This window comes from Thunnus thynnus, chromosome 17 (assembly GCF_963924715.1).
Source record: "Thunnus thynnus chromosome 17, fThuThy2.1, whole genome shotgun sequence".
Taxonomy (NCBI): domain Eukaryota; kingdom Metazoa; phylum Chordata; class Actinopteri; order Scombriformes; family Scombridae; genus Thunnus; species Thunnus thynnus.
The window spans coordinates 23,328,382-23,347,149 of NC_089533.1; the positions used below are offsets into that span (position 1 = coordinate 23,328,382).

Genomic DNA, 18,768 nt, shown 5'->3' on the forward strand with positions numbered 1-18,768 from the left:
TGCCTTCCCGCAGATTATTGGAGAGGATGTGGGCAAACCTGAGGGGGCGAGGTTGTGTGACGTATGAGGCAAAGCAGCATGACGTCAGGTCCCATCCAATCATTAACACACAACACAGGACACATCAAAATGTCAATTTACTTGATGTACTATAAAATGTATTTACCTACTCCAAAAGGCCATCCTATATCTGATTTCTGATTCATGCATACAGGCACTGCAGATCAGTCAGCCACAGCGATGAAAAATAATATTTCTTTATATTTCTGTTGTGTTATTTTCCATAATTCTCTCCCCTGGTTTTCTGGGGCCAATGGCTCACATTCAGACTGACCCTTGTAAATAAAAACAAATCATCAAGATGTGTTGGAAGAGTGTCCAAAATGAATCTGAATGGACTGACAAGCCTCAGATATGATTCATGACAGCAACAATATTTGACAAGGACCCCTGACACAGTATTCATACATCGCACCAGATAAACACAAAGGTTTGACCTCACTCAGGGACTTCAGTGAGGCTTACACTGAATATTGATCATCCCCATACAGCTCTGAGTGTATGACATAGGATGAAACAGAAAATTGCAAAATATGATTGTGAGTTTAAACACACACAGATACATCCCATAAACCCTGTTCTCTCCCTCTAAGTTACTGTTGTGGGAAACATAAAAGGGCTTTTTTAAAATGTAAAAATCCCACAAGTTGCAGAAAATATGTGTAAATACTTTAATATCAATCCATTTAAGAACACATTAGTATGTTTGTCCATAGTTCGGATAAGAAATTGATAGAAGACCCTTTTCAAAGCAGACATTTTGACCTTTCAAAGCAGAAAAAGCACACAAGTAAATAATAACATTAACGATTGCTCCATTCCATTAATTGTCCCAGTAAGTCATGTTAGTGAGTGAACATGACGAGTAATACCTGAGCCTTTACCTACCTGCATACCTGTAACTGGATCACCTAAATGGGATGCAGCCTTCATTAATTATTCCACCTGTGCTTTTCCTGCTTTGATAAGTCAAAATATCTACTGTGAAAAGGGTCTACAGTTGGATGACAATCCTCTCGATTCTCTTAGTAAAGTTTATTTAGTATTTTTATTTTACTTTCCAATATCTTTGCACTTGGATTAGATTTTTCTTCTTTAAAGTTCCCCTCCACTCAAAAATGTGTTGTTCTTCTTGTTCCTACAGTTTAATGTTTGAGCTTCACTGTGCAGAATGATGTATGTGCAGAGTTTGATACTAGAGGGCTGTTTTCATATTAATCTGCTGAAAGTAGAAAGTTTCTCTGAGCTCATTGAAAATCTGATTTTAAGAGATGGGCCTATGAGCATGACTTGTGACATCACAAATATTTTGAAGCCAATCCTGGTCCAATATTCTATTGACACAACTGTGATGTGGAAACTTGAAGCTTCATTACGAAATGAAATATATTTGCATATTCAGATCTTCTGGAATTTTTAATGAGGGAGAACGAGTAGATGTAATTTTATGGATTTTTTGTGGACACAGACAGACACAAATCATTATTCAAAGTAGAGTATTTTACATACATCTTAAAACATGTCTGGAGGAGATCTTTAACTTTATTTTCTGTTTAGTGCTAGTTAGCAAATGTTAGCATGCCAAGACCCTAAAATAAGATGGTAAACATGTTAAACACCTGCTAAATCAGCGTTTTAGCACTCTCATTGTGAGCATGTTGCTAGCCATGCTAGCATCAGCGTTTAGCTGAAAGCACAGTTGTGCATAAATACAGCCTCACAAAGGCACTAGCATTGCTGTAGACAGTAACTATAGACCTATAAGCATACTGCAAGAAGCCTACTTTCAACAAGAGAAAGTTCTCATTCCTATTAATCATCTTATCTTACAACAACAATTTTTGTTTACATCATATGCAGTTTGGCTTCATCATTCCACCAAAACAGCTACTTTAAACCCAAAAGAGTAAAGGCATGATAAAGGAGGAGTAGTAGGTGCTGTATTTTTAGATTTGCATAAAGCTGATAAAGTCAGTCATGGCATTCTTGTTTCTAAGCTCTCTAAATTGAATTTTTCATCAAAAGTACTGGCATGGCTGACCTCATGTTTATCTAACAAAATGCTGTTTGTTAAAGTTAATGATGCACTTTCCAGTAATAAAAAGTGTGCAATTAGGTGTAGGATCAGCACTAGGTCCCCTACTATTTAGCCTATATTAATTATCTCCCACAACAGTGTCACAGGTTAGAATTGCAAATGTCAATGCCAGTGTTGCATACACACATGCAAAAACAACAGAACTAGCTGCTCTAAAGCTAACAAATGCTAAGGAAAGGATCACACAATGGCTTGATCAAACATGCCTTAGTTTGAATGTTGGCAAACAAAAGGTCTGTTTTTTCCCCCAAAACCAATACACAGCCCCCTCATTTTGACATTCTCATCAAGGGTGAAATGTCTGATATAGTTACTGAAGTTAAGTATCTTTGTCATTTTATGGACCAAAATCTCAATCTTAAGAAACAAATAATTAAAATTTTAGGTAAATTTAAAACTGTCTTTATGGATGCAGCCAAGATATTTATGCATGCTATGGCCCTTTCCACACATGTGTGTTACATATGTGGGCAGGCTGAACAAACACCCATTAAATCACAAGAGTCCATGGACAAACCTTAAAAATGCTGGACAAAAAGCCAATTCGATATCATTGCAGCAGGATACTGAAGAAACACAAGCTGAGCTTTGAGAATTTTAGTATATACTTAAATTTTTGTCTTGTGCATCGATTTTATATTTTTGCATGTCATTCTATGTCTCACTCCTCTCACTTCCTGTCTGATAAATGCATAAAATGCCCCACACAATTATAAAAAATATATCAATAGAAACTAGGGGGTGTTCTGAGGGGACAAAACTTTAAGAGGAGATAATATCTCCTTATGTATCAAATATAATGACTATAGGAGTAATTGGTCAAGCTGTTGTCTGTTGGCCAGTCCTGGTCTCTCTCCAACAAAACATAGTCTGAGCAAAGGTCAATGATGCATGGACTGGGCACCTGGCTGCCGGGTTTTGTTTACATATCATTACCCTGTGGGAGATCACATGTCTTAAACATCAGGTGAAATTTATTGGAAGATGATCAGAAATTTCATCACAGTAAATACTGCATATATGTATGTGTAATGTTATGTATGATTAATGAACATATAATTGTATAACACAAAATACCTATATGCATCAAAATCTGAACATGATCCCTATACTTAACTATAAATGTGTCTCTGAATCAAGTTGAGTCATACACCTGAAAAGTATATAAGTTCAAATGCGCTGCAGTCAGAGAGAACAGTCTTTACTAAACTGGATATTTAGGTTTTCTTTTAAAGTCAAAAACATATGTGGTGAGTGAAAAACATTCCATGACTTCAGCGGTGTTTATTCCAGTGATCCGTAGAAGTTACTGGAATGATCCAGCCAGCTGTACATGACCTTTTGTGGTTAGATTAATGATTAATATGTCAAGGGATCGGATGAAACCTTTCTTTGAAAAACAGAGATTTTCTGCCAGCAAAAACAAACTGTATCGCAGGATTGGGAGTCTGGAGAACTGTTTTTTGCCAGTGTGAGGTATTGTTCATGATGAAATGAGAGACAGGTCAGGAAAGGTTGATGCTGATTCCTGATGTTGAATATAGTTACTAATCATCATTTTCTACCAGTGGGAAATCAGAAAGTCAGCTTGAGCTGCTTGTTTTCTCATCTGTATGTTTACCCACATGTTTATAGATGTATCACTGCATCTTTTCCCTTGCTTGTGTTAGTTCTTCCATTCTTCCCCAGCCTTGAACTCTGCACGTGACATGCCTACTGGTGGGTTTGACCGCAGATCAGCAGGGTCACAGAGCTGCTTGTTTCCCTCCTCTTCTCTGACGTGTTATTGTGGCTTGCTCTTAAAGCTGCGAAGCATTTCGATGACTGAAAAAAACACAGTGTATCATTATTATTTTCCCTGTCTACAAGACAACAACTTATTACATCTTTCAAAGTGCAAATTATTGTTTTTGTGTGAAGGACAACATGAATAAACACATTACAAACTGCTTATGAAGTCTACCAAGCTGTGTGTGGAGTCATGGAAACCTCTCTGTCTCTGCTCTGTTGGTTTATAAAAATCACCTGACAATTTACTATGTTACAATGTTAAATATTACCACATTGTGAGGGGTACTTATTAATGTGTTCACACTGTATTGACAACATATAAACTTTGTAAAAACCTTTCCAGCTCTCATTCCTGCACCCCACCTCCTTCCTCCCCGCCTCCGCACCCCCCGCCGCCAACCCCCAAAGCAGTCATCCCAGGGGAAACACTGGAGACTTTCACACACACAGTGTTGTTATTTTTCCGACTTGTGATTGGTTGTGTGTTGGAGAATTTCTGAGAAACTACAGGGTTTTGCCTTTCGCTGTGACGTATTGACTTCCAGGGAAAGTATATTGTTTTTCATAGAAGAGCTATAGAGGCACAGCCAGCCCTCTGAAAAAAAGAGGGGGAAAAAACCCACTTCACGTTTTCAGCCACGTCTGCATACCAAAGCTGTTAAACTGTGGAATATGCTGCTGTACATTTTTCAAAACCATTCATCTTTCTCATACCTTAACCAGCATTTCAGCCCCACGTGATAAAACCACAGCAAGTATGAAAGTAATATAGAAGATAGCTTTCAGCTGTGTACTATGTTGCAATAAAGGAAAGATGTGGCAATAATATTTAGGTAAGACATTTCTCAAAAATTGACAAATAAAATCAAGACCATATGTCTCATGTAGTCGCCTACTTTTGAGTTTTGCTAAATTAAAGTGAGTTTTGCTAAATTAAAATTAATAGAAAAGCTCAGCTGAAATAAACACCCAGTTTCTAACACATGTAAACTGTTGCATTGTTTAAAGCAGAAAAATTGTGATTTGATTTGTGTTAAAGAAGAGAATAGAGAGCCGAATATGATTACAAATTGGTGTGATGTTGATCTTAAAGGACCAGTATGTAGGATTTAGGGGGATCAATTGCCAGAAATGGAATGTAAATGGAATATAATATTCATAAGTATGTTTTAAATAGTGTATAATCACCTGAAAATAAGAATCGTTGTGTTTTTGTTACCTTAGAATGAGCTCTTTATATCTATGTAGGGTGCAGGTCCTCTTCCACAGAGCCCGCCATGTTGCACCACCAAGTTTCTACAGTAGCCCAGAACGTACAAAACAAACACTGGCTCAAGAGAGGGCCTTTCACGTTTTTCGTGAGTTTCATGACCACTGTAGGTTCTCCTACACGCTTGAGGGGGAGGGGTATTCAGTTGTTTGCAATCTGCAACCTTACCGCTGGATGCCTACACATTGGTCCTTTAAGTGAATTTACAACAAACAGTAGGTAAATGAAATAGGTGAAAGTAAAGAGGTTGAAGCAATTGTTGAGCATTTGAAATGAGCTAAAAGCTAAATGGGGAAACTATTTAAATAGTTAGATAAAAGTACCTGGCTAAAGTAATGAATAAATTAGTTAATGAATTAATTAATTGGATTTGGACCTTATATAATTATCTAAAAGTATAATGATAGCAAAAAGTACAGGTGAAAATAGTAAGCTAAAAGTAAAAAGTTGAAAACAGCTAAAAGTAATGGATAAACAGTTTAAACACTTGAGGACACTTGAAGAGCTAGATAGATAGATAGATAGATAGATAGATAGATAGATAGATAGATAGATAGATAGATAGATAGATAGATAGATAGCCAAAGTCATGGATAAACATTGAAATAGCTAACGAAGAGTAATGAATAAAGAGGTGAAATGTTAAGCTAAAGATAATGAATAACTAGTTGAATGAAGGTAAAAGTAAAGTAATGCCCTCTGTCACTCTTGTACAAATGTAAGCTTGACCAGCTTGATCATTGACAGTTGTATTGAACAAACAAAAAGTCACTGGTTTAAGGTATCACAAGAGCATATTTCACATAATTTGGCATATCCTCACACATATTTCACATAATTATTTCACCTTATTTCTGCTACTACTTCTGCTATTACTGTATTTATCTGTGTTACTTTCATGCACACATTTCTGCTGAGCATTTTCTAGTCTAACAATCTGTCAGCTGTCATATTGCTTGTCTGTATCTCTGTATTTTCTATTTGTCTTGTCTGTATTGAGTTACTGCTGTTGCATCACTTGGAAAGCAGAATGTGGGGAAAGAGTTCAACGCAAGCATTAGTTCAACACCAAAGTCAAGAGTCTGCTATGACTGCAAAGAATTGCATCAAAGTTAATTCAGGCACACGATGAGTCTTAAAAAACTGATTCCAGAGTGAAGTGATTCTATAATAAATAGAAGCATTTATTTATGTACAGCAAATGTTTAAAGTTTACAACACAGGCTAAAACACTCACATCATTACCAAAAAACAGATAAGAACAAATATTTACATTTATGAACATTATATTTACACACACTTAAACTGCACTATTAGTCTGTGAATGTGAAATGACTTCTTCTTTATGTACAGCTTCACTAGCACTTATGAATTTGTTTCTCTACCTAAAAGCCTCACGACGGTCATTTACCCACATCACAATAACATCTTTGTTGTTGTGTAACCTCACCTGCATGTAACACTGCCACATCCCTTAAACAATTCTTTGTAAACAGGCAAACATATATTTTATACAAATCCACTGAGTTCAATAGCACCAACGTGGACTTTTGAACAAAACATGTCATTAAAAAGGCACATTTTTGTCAAAAATCACAACAGAACATGAGCTCAAGCAGCCACGGACAACTGTGTTTTTAAAACCATGATAGGGCACATGGTTTTCTTCTGTCAGGAATGCTGGAATAAGGCAAGGTGAAGTTCTCGTCCTGAGGGAGGATGTAAATATATATGTGTCATGGCACAGAGCATTAGGCACGGCCCCATCGGTCACACGTGGTTTCATCAAAGCTATTTTGTCTTTGAGGAATGCACAGGTCCTCCTGAGAGGAACATAGGGAAGGAAAATTTAAGGAGGGCTCTAAAAACACAGACGGCCAATCACAAATCAGAAGGATTGAGCTGAAGAGGCATGTAACAGATGGCTGCTGGAGGACATTGTAACCAGCTGGTAAGCTCAAAAGATATATTGGTGATATGTGAAATCTGAAGGCTATCACAGAGTATAATACTCAAGGCACAAATACAGTGTGCTGTGTGTTTTCTTTGAGGTTAGTTACAGTAGTGACTTTAGGTCCCTTTGGATGATATTTTCGCTCCACTACTATGATGGCAATGGCTGATGTAAAACTCCAAGTAATTACACACTGACATAATGTAAAGACTGTTTGAGGTCACACTGGTTAAACTGGCACTCACTGAATTCATTACATACATTCCTTCTCAGCTCTAGTGTTAGTGTTTGTCTTGGGATAAAACCTCAGGTTCAGATTTTCTTCTGTTCAATGAAAAAAAAAGAGTCAAATGAGCAGTTAGACATATTGGGAAATACATCTATTGCCTTTGTTGCCAAGAGTTAGATGAGAAGATTGAATCCACTTTCATGTCTGAGCTGTAGGCCAATAGCTTAGCTTAGCATAAAGATTGTAAACAGGAAAATAGCTAGCCTGGCTCTTTCTAAAAGGTAACAAAATCCATCCATCATCTCTAAAGCTCACTAATTAATTCTTTATATCTCATATGATTAATCCATACACAAAAACGTTGAAAAGACATGTTGTGGTTTCATGGGGAGTGGAGTTGTGTAACTATTCCAGAAAGTCACTGCGTCTGGCCGCTAGTCACCAAGAAATAGCCTTAGCATGTAACTCCCTGTAAATTCCCCAAATTTCTGTTTGTGTTTATTAGTTAATTAGTTAACATGTTAATTAGTGAGCTTTAGAGGTTCCAGTAGGCATATTTTTTACTTTTTGGACAGAACCAGGCTAACTGTCTCCCCCTGCTTCCAGGCTTTATGCTAAGCTAAGCTTATCACCTTCTTGATCTAGCTTCATAGTTAAAGCTGAGTGGTATCAAACTTCTCATCTAATTCTAGGCCTACATGTATTTCCAAAAATGCAAAACTATTCCTTTAAACTAGAAATAGTGCAAGATATGATAATGTTCCATCAACAGCTTGTCACTTTCTAATGGCAGACAAAAATAATTAAAAAATGATATTTACACCTTATTTCTGAATTCTATCTAACATGAATGAGAGGGAATTCACAATTATATATTGCATTAAATGAGCTCAGTTAAACTGATGGATGAGAAGGAAGACATTATGTGGCTTTAACAATGACAGAGTTCTCCAGTTGTACCATCAGCATCCCAGTTCGGATAAAGAGTAAAAAAAACATTATATTTAGGGATCCAACATCTGATAATTTGGTATGATTTGGTGAGGAATGGATTGTCAGTTGTTAACTCCATGGAAAAAAAGTGCACCAAAACAAAAATGTTTCACCCTGGTTTTTCCACTGTAGAGCACTTGTCCGTCTGTGAGGATATAGTGGTTCAAGCTTGTCTGATGCTGGCTTTGACTTCCATATCTTTGTGCTATGTGAGGTAAAAAAATACAAAAGGACGTCTAAGGTAGCTTATCACTGAGGCTCTTCTCTCCACTCTGCCCAACCTTTTTCAGTTTTCTGTGAAGGCTGGATTGTCCGCCTCTTCATCCAAGCTTACAACTTGTCTCTGATAAGACAGCAAATAAAAAGCATGTCAGATATAACATTTGTGGATAAAATATACTGTAGCCCGTGTGTGATTATTAAAATAGAGTGTATTATTTTATAAAAACAAGATGACAAGAATTGAAAACTTTTTTGTCATGCAATTTGTTCATCTCAGTTGTCTCCATATAATCAGATTAGTAGACTCTTAGACTCACTTTTGGGTAGGTGTAACCATCGCTGCTGTGGTTCCTCCAAATATGCACTTGGTCTTCAGTGGTTTTCTGATAGACAGGGTTGTCAAAGTGGATTGTGTTAGTGTTCTTCAGCCTGTAGTTCCTCCATAGCAGCACGCCACCGACAGCCACTATACATAGGATCGCTACACAAGAGAGAGAGATCCAGAGAGAGATTAGGCATGATGGTTGGAGCTGTTGTCATCTCAAATAATTAGTACTTTTTGTGAAGACAACGCCTTGGCATAAGCTACCAAAGCAACTCACCTAGAGGTAAGATGATATACAAAGCTATTGGGGTGGTGGAGGCAGTCTTGGGTATAGCTGCTGTGAATTCATGTTGGATATCTGAAGGAAAAGAAAACACAATTAATGATACATGAAACCCGACCTGCACTATATCTATTGCATGTCATTTGCAGAGTACATACTTTACATTACTGACTGCTAATTTCTCAAAGCATACTGTACATTTTTAGACTGATTCCAAAACAACCACTGGTTTCAGTTCAGTATAAATATCTTGAAGAGCCTACAAAGGAATGTAAATTGTCTACGCAATTTGACTTTAACATAACAGTAAATGCAAAAGCTTACCTGGAGTCATGACTGGAGCCTCTGTGGTGGTCTGGGGGAATTTTGGCTTCGCCGGCTGGGGTGAAGGGATCCTAGGTTCAGGTGTGGTGGTCCGGACTGGAGGCTTGGTGGTGCGTGGCACTGTCTTGGCCACAGTGCTGGTGATTACAATTGGCACTGTGGTGGTGCGGACCTGAGGTCTGGGTGTGGTCATGGCTGGTAATGGTGGGTTGGTAGGTGGTGTGGTAGGTGGTGTGGTAGGTGGGGTGGTAGGTGGGGCGGTAGGTGTAACTTCAGGATGAATGGGTGCTGCAGGTGTTGGCACAGCTGGTGGAGTACAAATAACAGATGAGGAGGAGTGAGAGTAAGAAAAGTTTAAAAGACCAAAATAATTCCACTACAATTTTATAATTTACTCCTTGACATCATACCACATTAAAAATTTACATACCAGGTACACATCTCCTCATATCCCTCGCTAGCATCATGTTATCTGGGCAGGCGCATGTATATTTGGGGGGATGCCTGCCCACTTGAGGAGCTGCCAGGCACAAGAATTCACAGCCACCATTGGACACTTGGCACCAATCTCTGCCTGTGATGGAAAGGAATTTTAGTTGATTTCAACTTCTTTACATTTTTGGAAGCCAATACCAATACAGACAAACAATACGGTCTTGTCACGCTTCTAAAACAGTACTTGGACTATTATGGGTTGGGACTGACTCATGAAACTTTTAGGGTTGTTGAAAATGAAATTAAATAATTTACAAAAAGCATTATTAAGCAATTTAATTAATGTGTAAAATGTGCAAATTCCAAATTCTAAGACCTCACTTACCAGCAGGCTGTTTTAGGTTATGGTAGAGAATAATGTCTTCTGGTGATGATAGGTGCTCTGCCAAAGGTGTGATGTCTTCACCAGTCACCCTGTTTGCACTCAGGATAGCATTGTTACTGACATCTGTCCAGAAAAGTCTTTCCTAGAAGTACACAGAGAAAATAAAAGGAGAAGAAAAGACTTTTGTCAGAAGTTTACAGTTTACACGTGCAGTGAGGAGTTTATGGGATGTTGTGTTTGACAGGCTCTGGGTTTATGTGTAACAGAGTTTATCAGGTTGTAAATATCCACCTCAAACACGGTGAGTCCCAGCGGGTGACCCAGATGGTGTTCGTCAATGATAAGGGTGCGTCGACCACCGCCCTGCACGTCGATACTGGAGAGGGTGTGCAGCTTAGAGTCCACCCAGTAGAGCCGCTGGTTCAACAGGTCTGGGGAGGAGGCAAGGGAGGAGGAGGGGCCACAGGTCAGTCTAGAGTGACCATTAGCACACATGAATGGATAAAAAAGCAACTTGAAACATGAATGCTGGAGTTTACCAAGTGTAATTCCATTAGGCCACACAATGTTGTCAGTGATCAGAGCGGTGCGGTCTGCTCCATTTAGACCTGCCTTCTCAATCTTAGCAGGATTCCCCCAGTCAGTCCAGTACATGAAGCTGGGAGGACAAAGATATGTTTTGTGAAAATAATTGTAACTAAAAGTACTGAAATCAACAGACAGTCCAGTAAGGATGAGGGCATTACTGTACTTTCATCAGTTTGTTAGGCTTACTTGCTGTGGGGGTCGACCACAATAGCGCGGGGTTTAGATAAGCCTTGCTGGAAGAGAGTTTTGCGACGGCTACCGTTAGCAGTTACCACGGAGATGGTGCTGCGGACACTGTCAGTCCAGTACAGGTTACCATGGATCCAGTCGAAAGCAATGCCCTCGGGAGCATCGATGTCACTACCGATCACTACGCTGTGCTGAGTGGAGTCTTCTGCCGTGTCCATCTGAGCTCTGGATTGAAAGTGAAAAACTGGCATCAAGTAAATGAAGCAAAAAGACTAGTTTCATTCTGATTGTTACTCTGGACACCTTGCTCACCTGTAGATCTTCTTTTTGGAGATGTCTGACCAGTATATCTCTTTGGTGGCCATGTTCATGTCCAGGGCCACAACGTTCTTTAGACGGGGGATAACTCTGGTGTACTCACTTTTGTCCAAAGTCATCTTTCTGACTTCATGGCAGTTGGTGAATAAAAGGTAGGCTACTGTACCTACAAAATCAAAGTAGACACAGAGTTAAAGTCGCTATCTTCACAAAAGTCTAAAGTATAACAAAAAAAATACATTCAACATCAATAAACACTCAGCAAACACTCTGGAAGGAACACAGCTGATATTTACCAATGGCCTTGCAGGCTTTAGTTGCTGGGTCAACTTGGTAACCCTCCTCACATTCGCATTTGTAACTGCCTATCTGGTTGATGCAGATCTGGCTGCAGGTGTCTGGGTTGGCACACTCATCAATATCTGATTCAAAGAAGAGCAGAACACAACAACATGTCAGTTTGAGGCAAATGAAACCAACTGGATGGTGTGACAAAACCTAAAAAAGCACATGGATGTTTGACTATTTCTGACTATAACTGCTCTGTTGTGCATATTTGGGATTTTGCACCTTCACAGCGTTTCTCGTTAACCAGGCTGTATCCAGTGGGACACAAGCACTCGTAGCCAATCTTAAGGTCATTGCAGATATGAGAGCAGCCACCGTTGTTGTACAGGCACTCATTGGAGCCTGCAGAAGGAGGAAGAAAAGGTTCACTACAGTATTTTTTTCTGAGGACATAACCAGTATTCTAAAGCTGCAGACACCCTCATTAAATACAGAAAAGTAGTAATTAAGCAGACAGTTATGAATGAGGGCCTCTGTACTCACCACATTCCCTAAGAGGCTCATCTGACCAATCCCTGCAATCACGCCGCTTGTCACACACCTTCTCCATGCTAATACACTCCCCACTGCGGCACTTAAACCTGGTGGGGCCCTCACAGTGGGTTGCTGCATGTGAGACATGTAAATAAAAGACGAGGATCAGGTAACAGCAAGCTCAACAGTGGTTCAGTTATAGATACAGACTGGAGGTTTTACTGAGGAAGGGCAGGGAGGAGCTTCCTACCATTGACACATCCAATTTCATCACTCATGTCCCTGCAGTCATATTGATGGTTGCACTGGCGGCTTCCATGGATACAAGTGCCATCACCGCATTCAAACTCATCAGGGCGGCAGGTGGGATGAGCTGGAGGGATGCAACAAGCAGAAATTTGGAATGAATCCAAGAGTTGATAGCTTGAAATCAGGCTTTGAAAAAGATGCCATGCATGTAACCAACAGGGCAAGAAGAATTTTGCAGTCACACTCACCACAGTCAGCTTCGTCTGATCGATCGAGGCAGTCGGCTCCTCCGTCACACTTCCAGCTGCTATGGATGCACTCTCCGCTGCCACAGCGGAACTCCAGGGCTGAGCAGCGGTGGGTGGTAGAAGAGGCATGTCCCGTTGAACCACAGTTCTGGGGCCACTCGTCCGAGCCGTCAGGGCAGTCGGCGTCACCGTCGCAGGACCACAGGCGAGGAACGCAAACAGTGTTGTTGCACTGGAAGGACGCAGAGTTGCAGGTAACAGGTGGGCAAGAGGCCTCATCACTGCCGTCATCACAGTCTGCCTCATCATCGCACACGAATGAGCTTGACACGCATTGGCCATTCCTGCAGTGGAACTCTGTGTCTGTGCACTGCTTGGGCGCTAAGAGAGAGAAGATGTGACAGGGAGATCAGAGCAATGAAACACCAGGAAAACATTAGAGCAAGGAAGGGGATGCAAATGAGAAAAGGAAGCACTGAGCACTGGGGCAGTGGTGGCTCAGGAGGTAGAGCGGGTTGTCCACTTATCAGAAGGTTTGTGGTTCGAACCGTGGCTCCTCCAGGCCGCATGTCAAAGTGTTCTTGGGCAAGATACTGAACCCCGAATCCTGATGTGCCATTGGTGTGCAAGTGGGTGAATTAATATGTAGAAACATTGTATCACTCCTGATAAGCAGGTTGGTAACTTGTATGGCAGCCTCTGCCATCAGTGTATGAATGGGTGAATGTTGACATGTGTTGTGAAGCACTTTGAGTGGTTGATAAGACTAGAAAGGCACTATTGAAAGGCAGTCCGTATATATAAATGCAGTCCATTTAAAATCTGAGAGTAACATATGATTGAGGTATGACAGATGTGTGGCTTTTTGCAGCCTGAAGGTAACTCCAACACTGCATGTCAACTCACCACAGCTCTCTTCATCAGCTCCATTCTCACAGTCAGCTTTTCCATCACAGCGCCAACTGCTCGGTATACAATGGTTAAGGCGGTCCGAACAACTGAACTCTGTCGGTCTGCACGTTTTAGCCACTGGAAGTGAAATACACAAAAACAATGACTGAAACTCTATAATCATCAGACTGAGGTATTGTGGGATCTACAAGTATGTATGCAAAGCAATAACAAGTCAATCCTCATGTTAAAACATGTGATACTCACAGCAAGTACCAGGAAGTTCATCTGTGCCATCTCCGCAGTCATCTGTGCCATCACACACCCATCTGACCGTGATGCATCTCCCGTTCCCACACTGGAACTGCGTGGTTCCACATGTTGTCAATGCATCTACGACAGACAGATATAAACACACAGTTCAGCTAAAAGGGCCGTTGTTTTAGTTATCATCTATCAAGGGCCATTACAAGAAGACTCCCCATAAACACAGACATGGCAGCAAATGAAAAGAAGAGAAGTCACAGAATAATAATTCTACAGACCACTATTAAACAAGAGTCTACAGCTCGGCAGCTCTGCAAGGCTATACTTAGGCACAGTGGTTCTTTGGGCTAAATGCTAATGTAAACATGGCAACATGCTGATGTTTAACAGGTATAATCTTTACCATGCTGATCATTTTAGTTCTTAAGTGATTCTCAAACGTTTTCATGTCAAGGACCCCTAAACTGACATAAATTAGACCACAGTCCCCCATTTGATTAGATGTTCAATTGCAGAAAGTGTATGAAACCCATGACCAAAATAGTCATACATTCTGTCATTGTGTTACTTATGGATAGAATTATAGTGAAAATAAATGATTCCCCTTTTTGCTAGGGATCCCTTGGAACCCCCTCAAGGACATCTGGGGGTCCCCGAACCCCACTTTGAGAACCACTGTCTTAGTTTAGCATGTTAGCATGCTAACATTTGCTAACTAGCACTAAATACAGTGTAGCTGAGGCTAATGGGAATATAATATAATATGGCACGACAGGGAGTCGGGATCACCAAAGTCAGTACGCATCATCATTTGGAACCATGAACATCTGTACAAAAATTTTGTGCCAATCCAGCAAACCTGCTGGTGGGTGGTGGAAAAGTCAAGGGGTCAGCAAAGTCAATTAATCCTCTGGAGAATGTGAATGTCTGTACAGAATTTCCTGGGAATCCATTCAATACTTGTTGAGATATTTCAGTCGATGACAAAGTGGTGGACCAACCTACAGACCAACAGATTGACACTACCATCCATAGAGCCATACAAAAAAAATATTTTTGGTCCACACACATACAGACTTTATTTTTTTCAGAGCAGATACAACATTGCCTCACTTCACAAAACACCAGTAATCCAAAGAAAGTTGGTCTTAGCTCACTTGATAGTCTGTGTTTTGTTAAAAATGTTGGGTTCCATTACAGCTGTGTTGTTGGGGCCACAGTATGTGTTCAGCACAGATGGTGATAAATTTGCTGCCAGAGGAGCACGTGGCTTTGAGGTATATATTCTGCTACAACACACACATGACCAAACACACACTGGCATGTTGCTACTTGTTTAAATAGGGCAGATAAATGGTTAACACCAAGTCAAATAGACCTATGTAAGCAGTTCAGCTTGTATTTATCACTATCAGCAGGAGGAAGTTCATAATCACAATAGAGATCACACTTTACAGTGTTTATGGCCCAAACACTCCACATTTGAAAGGAGTTCATTTGCTGAGGGCACAGTGTCGCTCTCCCAACCCCCATCTTTAATGGACCCGATGAAGCCACTGAACTGGAAGAACCAATTAGACTGTACATCAGAAAGACAGCACTTTATGAAAAGGTGCTTGATAGAGGCCATGAGGGATTCCTCCCTCTAGCCCTGGGGGCTCTAAACCCTGGATGGCCACCTGTTCCCAACAAGGGCCAGAGGGAGGCGTTCCACAGTAACGCCACCAGCAGCTATGCATTTGGCATACTCATTGCTACAATAAGATTTGCTTTTTACCAATTAGAAAAAATGCTAATTAAATATTTATGTATAAGTAATTTGGATGTTAAAATACATTATTTATTGTTATGAATGTCTTACAGTACAGTAAATCATAAAAGCTTCTGGGTGAAGTTAAACATCTGTTGCCATTGGTCATGGTTGATGGTTAAACAGTAGTTTAACAAGGAGTGGCTTTATTTCCTCAAGCTGCTGCAAGTTGCAGAAATGTTTTTCTGTCACTGTTGTAATAATTTATATGACTCTAATTGCAAACAGTTACTTCTGTTTTAAAGCTGTAAAGTAAGTCTACAACTGAACGCTAAGTCAATCATTTCTTTATGACTCCATGTGAAAGGCTTTGTGGTATTGCCCTTTTGCGGGGGCAGTCTTGCCATAAAGATAGTAAGTTTTATGATGACAAATCTGGTTTTATGAAAGGGATTTCCTTGTGGGTAATACAAAAGAAAATGAATATATTAACTTTAAGATAGATTTCAAACTTTCCTTTTCCCTAAGTGTATGAGAGAGAAAGTGGAGACCAACATCATCTAATTACCTGAAACCGATGGCACGTAACCCAAACCCAAGTTCATGCTGGCTATTTACTTAATGGGCTTAAAGTTCAGACCTTGAAATACAAACTGAACCGAATGCCTGGGCTATTGATTGTGTACAAACCAGCGTTGGGAAAATTACAAATGTGCTTATGTTTGTTGCCAATTCTCTGACGTCTGGTGTGTTTAATTGATCGACCATGAGGTAAGCAGAAAGAGGAAACTGTTCATACTCTATTTTAATTTTAGAATCATATCTCTATTAGGTGTCACTCTGACTTGGAAAAGGACATAAATGCATTTTCTTTCTTGTCTCCTCAACGTGACAAAAATAAAGATTCTTTGTCCTAACATGAGTGAGAGACAACAACGGATATTCACAACATTTCACAACATGGGGGACAGATAAAGTTGCATTACGACACATATCTTTGACTGGTGATGGCCAGTTCCAACATGTTTCATCATACACCTTTTCCCAGAACTAACGTACTGGGGAACAGGTCTGACAATGAGTGACTTCACGTCTGAGTGTGTGACCCAAAACTGAGGAATGCTGTCTCAAGACAATGTCTGTTTGTATTGGAGGGACACCATTCATTTAACAGAGAATGGGGGCGTTTAAGGTAAAAGGAAAAAAGCTTCTTGCAAACAGGCTTGGTGTTGCATCATGTAGGAATCATACTGTGGCATGTGAGTGAGAATAAGTGCACCTGCAATACTGATTACAAAAATCTGATTCATCTAAATTCTCCTATGATGGATTCTCCACAGTGAAAATGCAAGTGGCGCCCATTCCCACATTATGAATGGCAACAGCTTCAAAAACCGGCTTTCAGAAACCCTGCTTGACATCTTTACACACACACACACACACACACACACACACACACACACACACACACACACACACACACACACACACAGTATTCACACTCCTGAAACCTCATTGGCTGCAGAACCTGCTGCGAGCTGAGCGCCAGTAAATTAAAAGCGCAAAACATACAGGCAAGAATAATAGTGATGAAAAGCACAACTAAAGCTTCTACCGTTTGATGACTGATAGATTGAGGCTAATGACGGTTGAATTATGGAAAAGTGTGATGTTGAGTCGACGTCAAACCTTTTTTTTTTGTCCCGAATATACATTGTGAGAGAAAGAGAGAGTGGGATAGAGATTTGACCTACATTCTGCGAATAATTGCGCCCTCCCCCCATCACCTTGCATCCGGTGCTGTCAGAGGAGTGGGCAATTTAAACCCATACACACTGAATAGTTGGCCAAAATCATATTTATATTGTTTTTTGTATATATATACTTTATGAAACAACGTAAAATTGAAGCACAACACAGTTTTATATTTTCTTGAATCAAAAATAGAGCTAATTAATTAATATCTCAGGATGTAATGCAGGAAATTTGAACTTACTTGTCTGAACAAGGGAGCAGATGAGAAACACCAGTGACGCGTAACACGGCCGTCCCATGTTTTCCAGCCGCACTGGAAGATACATCTAATTGCAGACTCTGATGTGGCTTATTACAACAGTGTCAGTGAATGTGACTGCTGTTTGGCACTTTCCCTGCAAAGGTTGTAGTAAAGCCTCGTGTTGCCTCCTTACTTGCGCTCTGAGCTGAGATGCTGGTGCTGCTGCTGCTGCTGCTGCTGCTGCTGGAAGATCTGCGGAAGGATGCTCCGCACACTGTAATGTTTGGCAACAACATCAGACCCATTTCAATGTGGTCCATGGGTGGGTGGGGCCCGCAGGGGCCCAGGAGGGGTAGGCGGGATTTGGAGTGGTGTGATTTTTGAGGCACACAGCCTCAACAATCGGGGGGCGGAGCTCTATATGGAGATGGTTTTGACTATGAGTTTAACCCTTTCAGAGAGATGAAGGAGAGACAGGCGCACATGCCCATATAGTATTTGGATACATTAGTTTCATTGCCTGGAGGCTGACTCTAACCTTGCAACAGTACATGTTTAACAGGGGTGTGGCTGGGAGTTGAGGGGAACACTGCCCTGAGACCCCTGCTATTATAAATTTAATACTAGTGGTATGAGTCCCATTTGGTTGTGGGACCCTAGACTCATTCCCACCTTTTCTCTTCTAATGATAGCTCTGATTCTCTTAGCTTAACCTTAACTCATGCTGAATATTGTTACAAAATCAAACTGGGGATGTCAACATTTTATCCAAGTAAATAAACCGTCCCTGGTCAGATGGTTTGAAGTCCAAAATGTGTCCTGCACACACAGCAGCCATGACTATGCACGAAATAAATCTGTAAGATTGGCAGTGAGCCTTTACTTTACTGGCAGATGTCCATACTTGAATATGACAAAATGACCCGTTCAACACACACACATACATATTAAGTGGTAATTTCATATGGTGCTGGTATAACTGCATCAATAGATTTACTGACTTTGTTACATGTAACATTCATTTCCTTAGATTTCTTTGATCAAACTGGTAAGGAGTACACAATTAGCTAATTGACCAGTG

At 40.3% G+C, this 18,768-nt stretch overlaps 1 protein-coding gene across 2 annotated transcripts; it reads right to left on the reverse strand.

Moving 5' to 3' along the window:
* Positions 1-6,374: 6,374 nt before the first annotated feature.
* ldlra (low density lipoprotein receptor a) lies at positions 6,375-17,959 on the reverse strand. 2 transcript variants are annotated; one of them, XR_010924208.1, is made up of 19 exons: positions 17,688-17,959; positions 13,942-14,067; positions 13,690-13,812; positions 12,784-13,164; positions 12,537-12,659; positions 12,296-12,418; positions 12,035-12,154; positions 11,761-11,886; positions 11,459-11,630; positions 11,144-11,371; positions 10,909-11,027; positions 10,661-10,800; positions 10,370-10,511; positions 9,980-10,123; positions 9,550-9,855; positions 9,220-9,300; positions 8,935-9,098; positions 7,755-8,738; positions 6,375-7,630 (listed from the first exon to the last, which is right to left on the reverse strand). XR_010924208.1 is itself a non-coding variant. In XM_067570290.1 (18 exons), exons 1-18 carry the CDS (start codon positions 17,770-17,772, stop codon positions 8,682-8,684), a joined length of 2,760 nt encoding a protein of 919 aa, XP_067426391.1. In that variant the 5' UTR covers positions 17,773-17,959; the 3' UTR covers positions 6,375-8,681. The 2 variants fall into 2 exon arrangements, 1 of the variants encoding a protein (XP_067426391.1); XM_067570290.1 differs by having other exon boundaries at positions 6,375-8,738.
* Between the last annotated feature and the right edge of the window lie 809 nt (positions 17,960-18,768).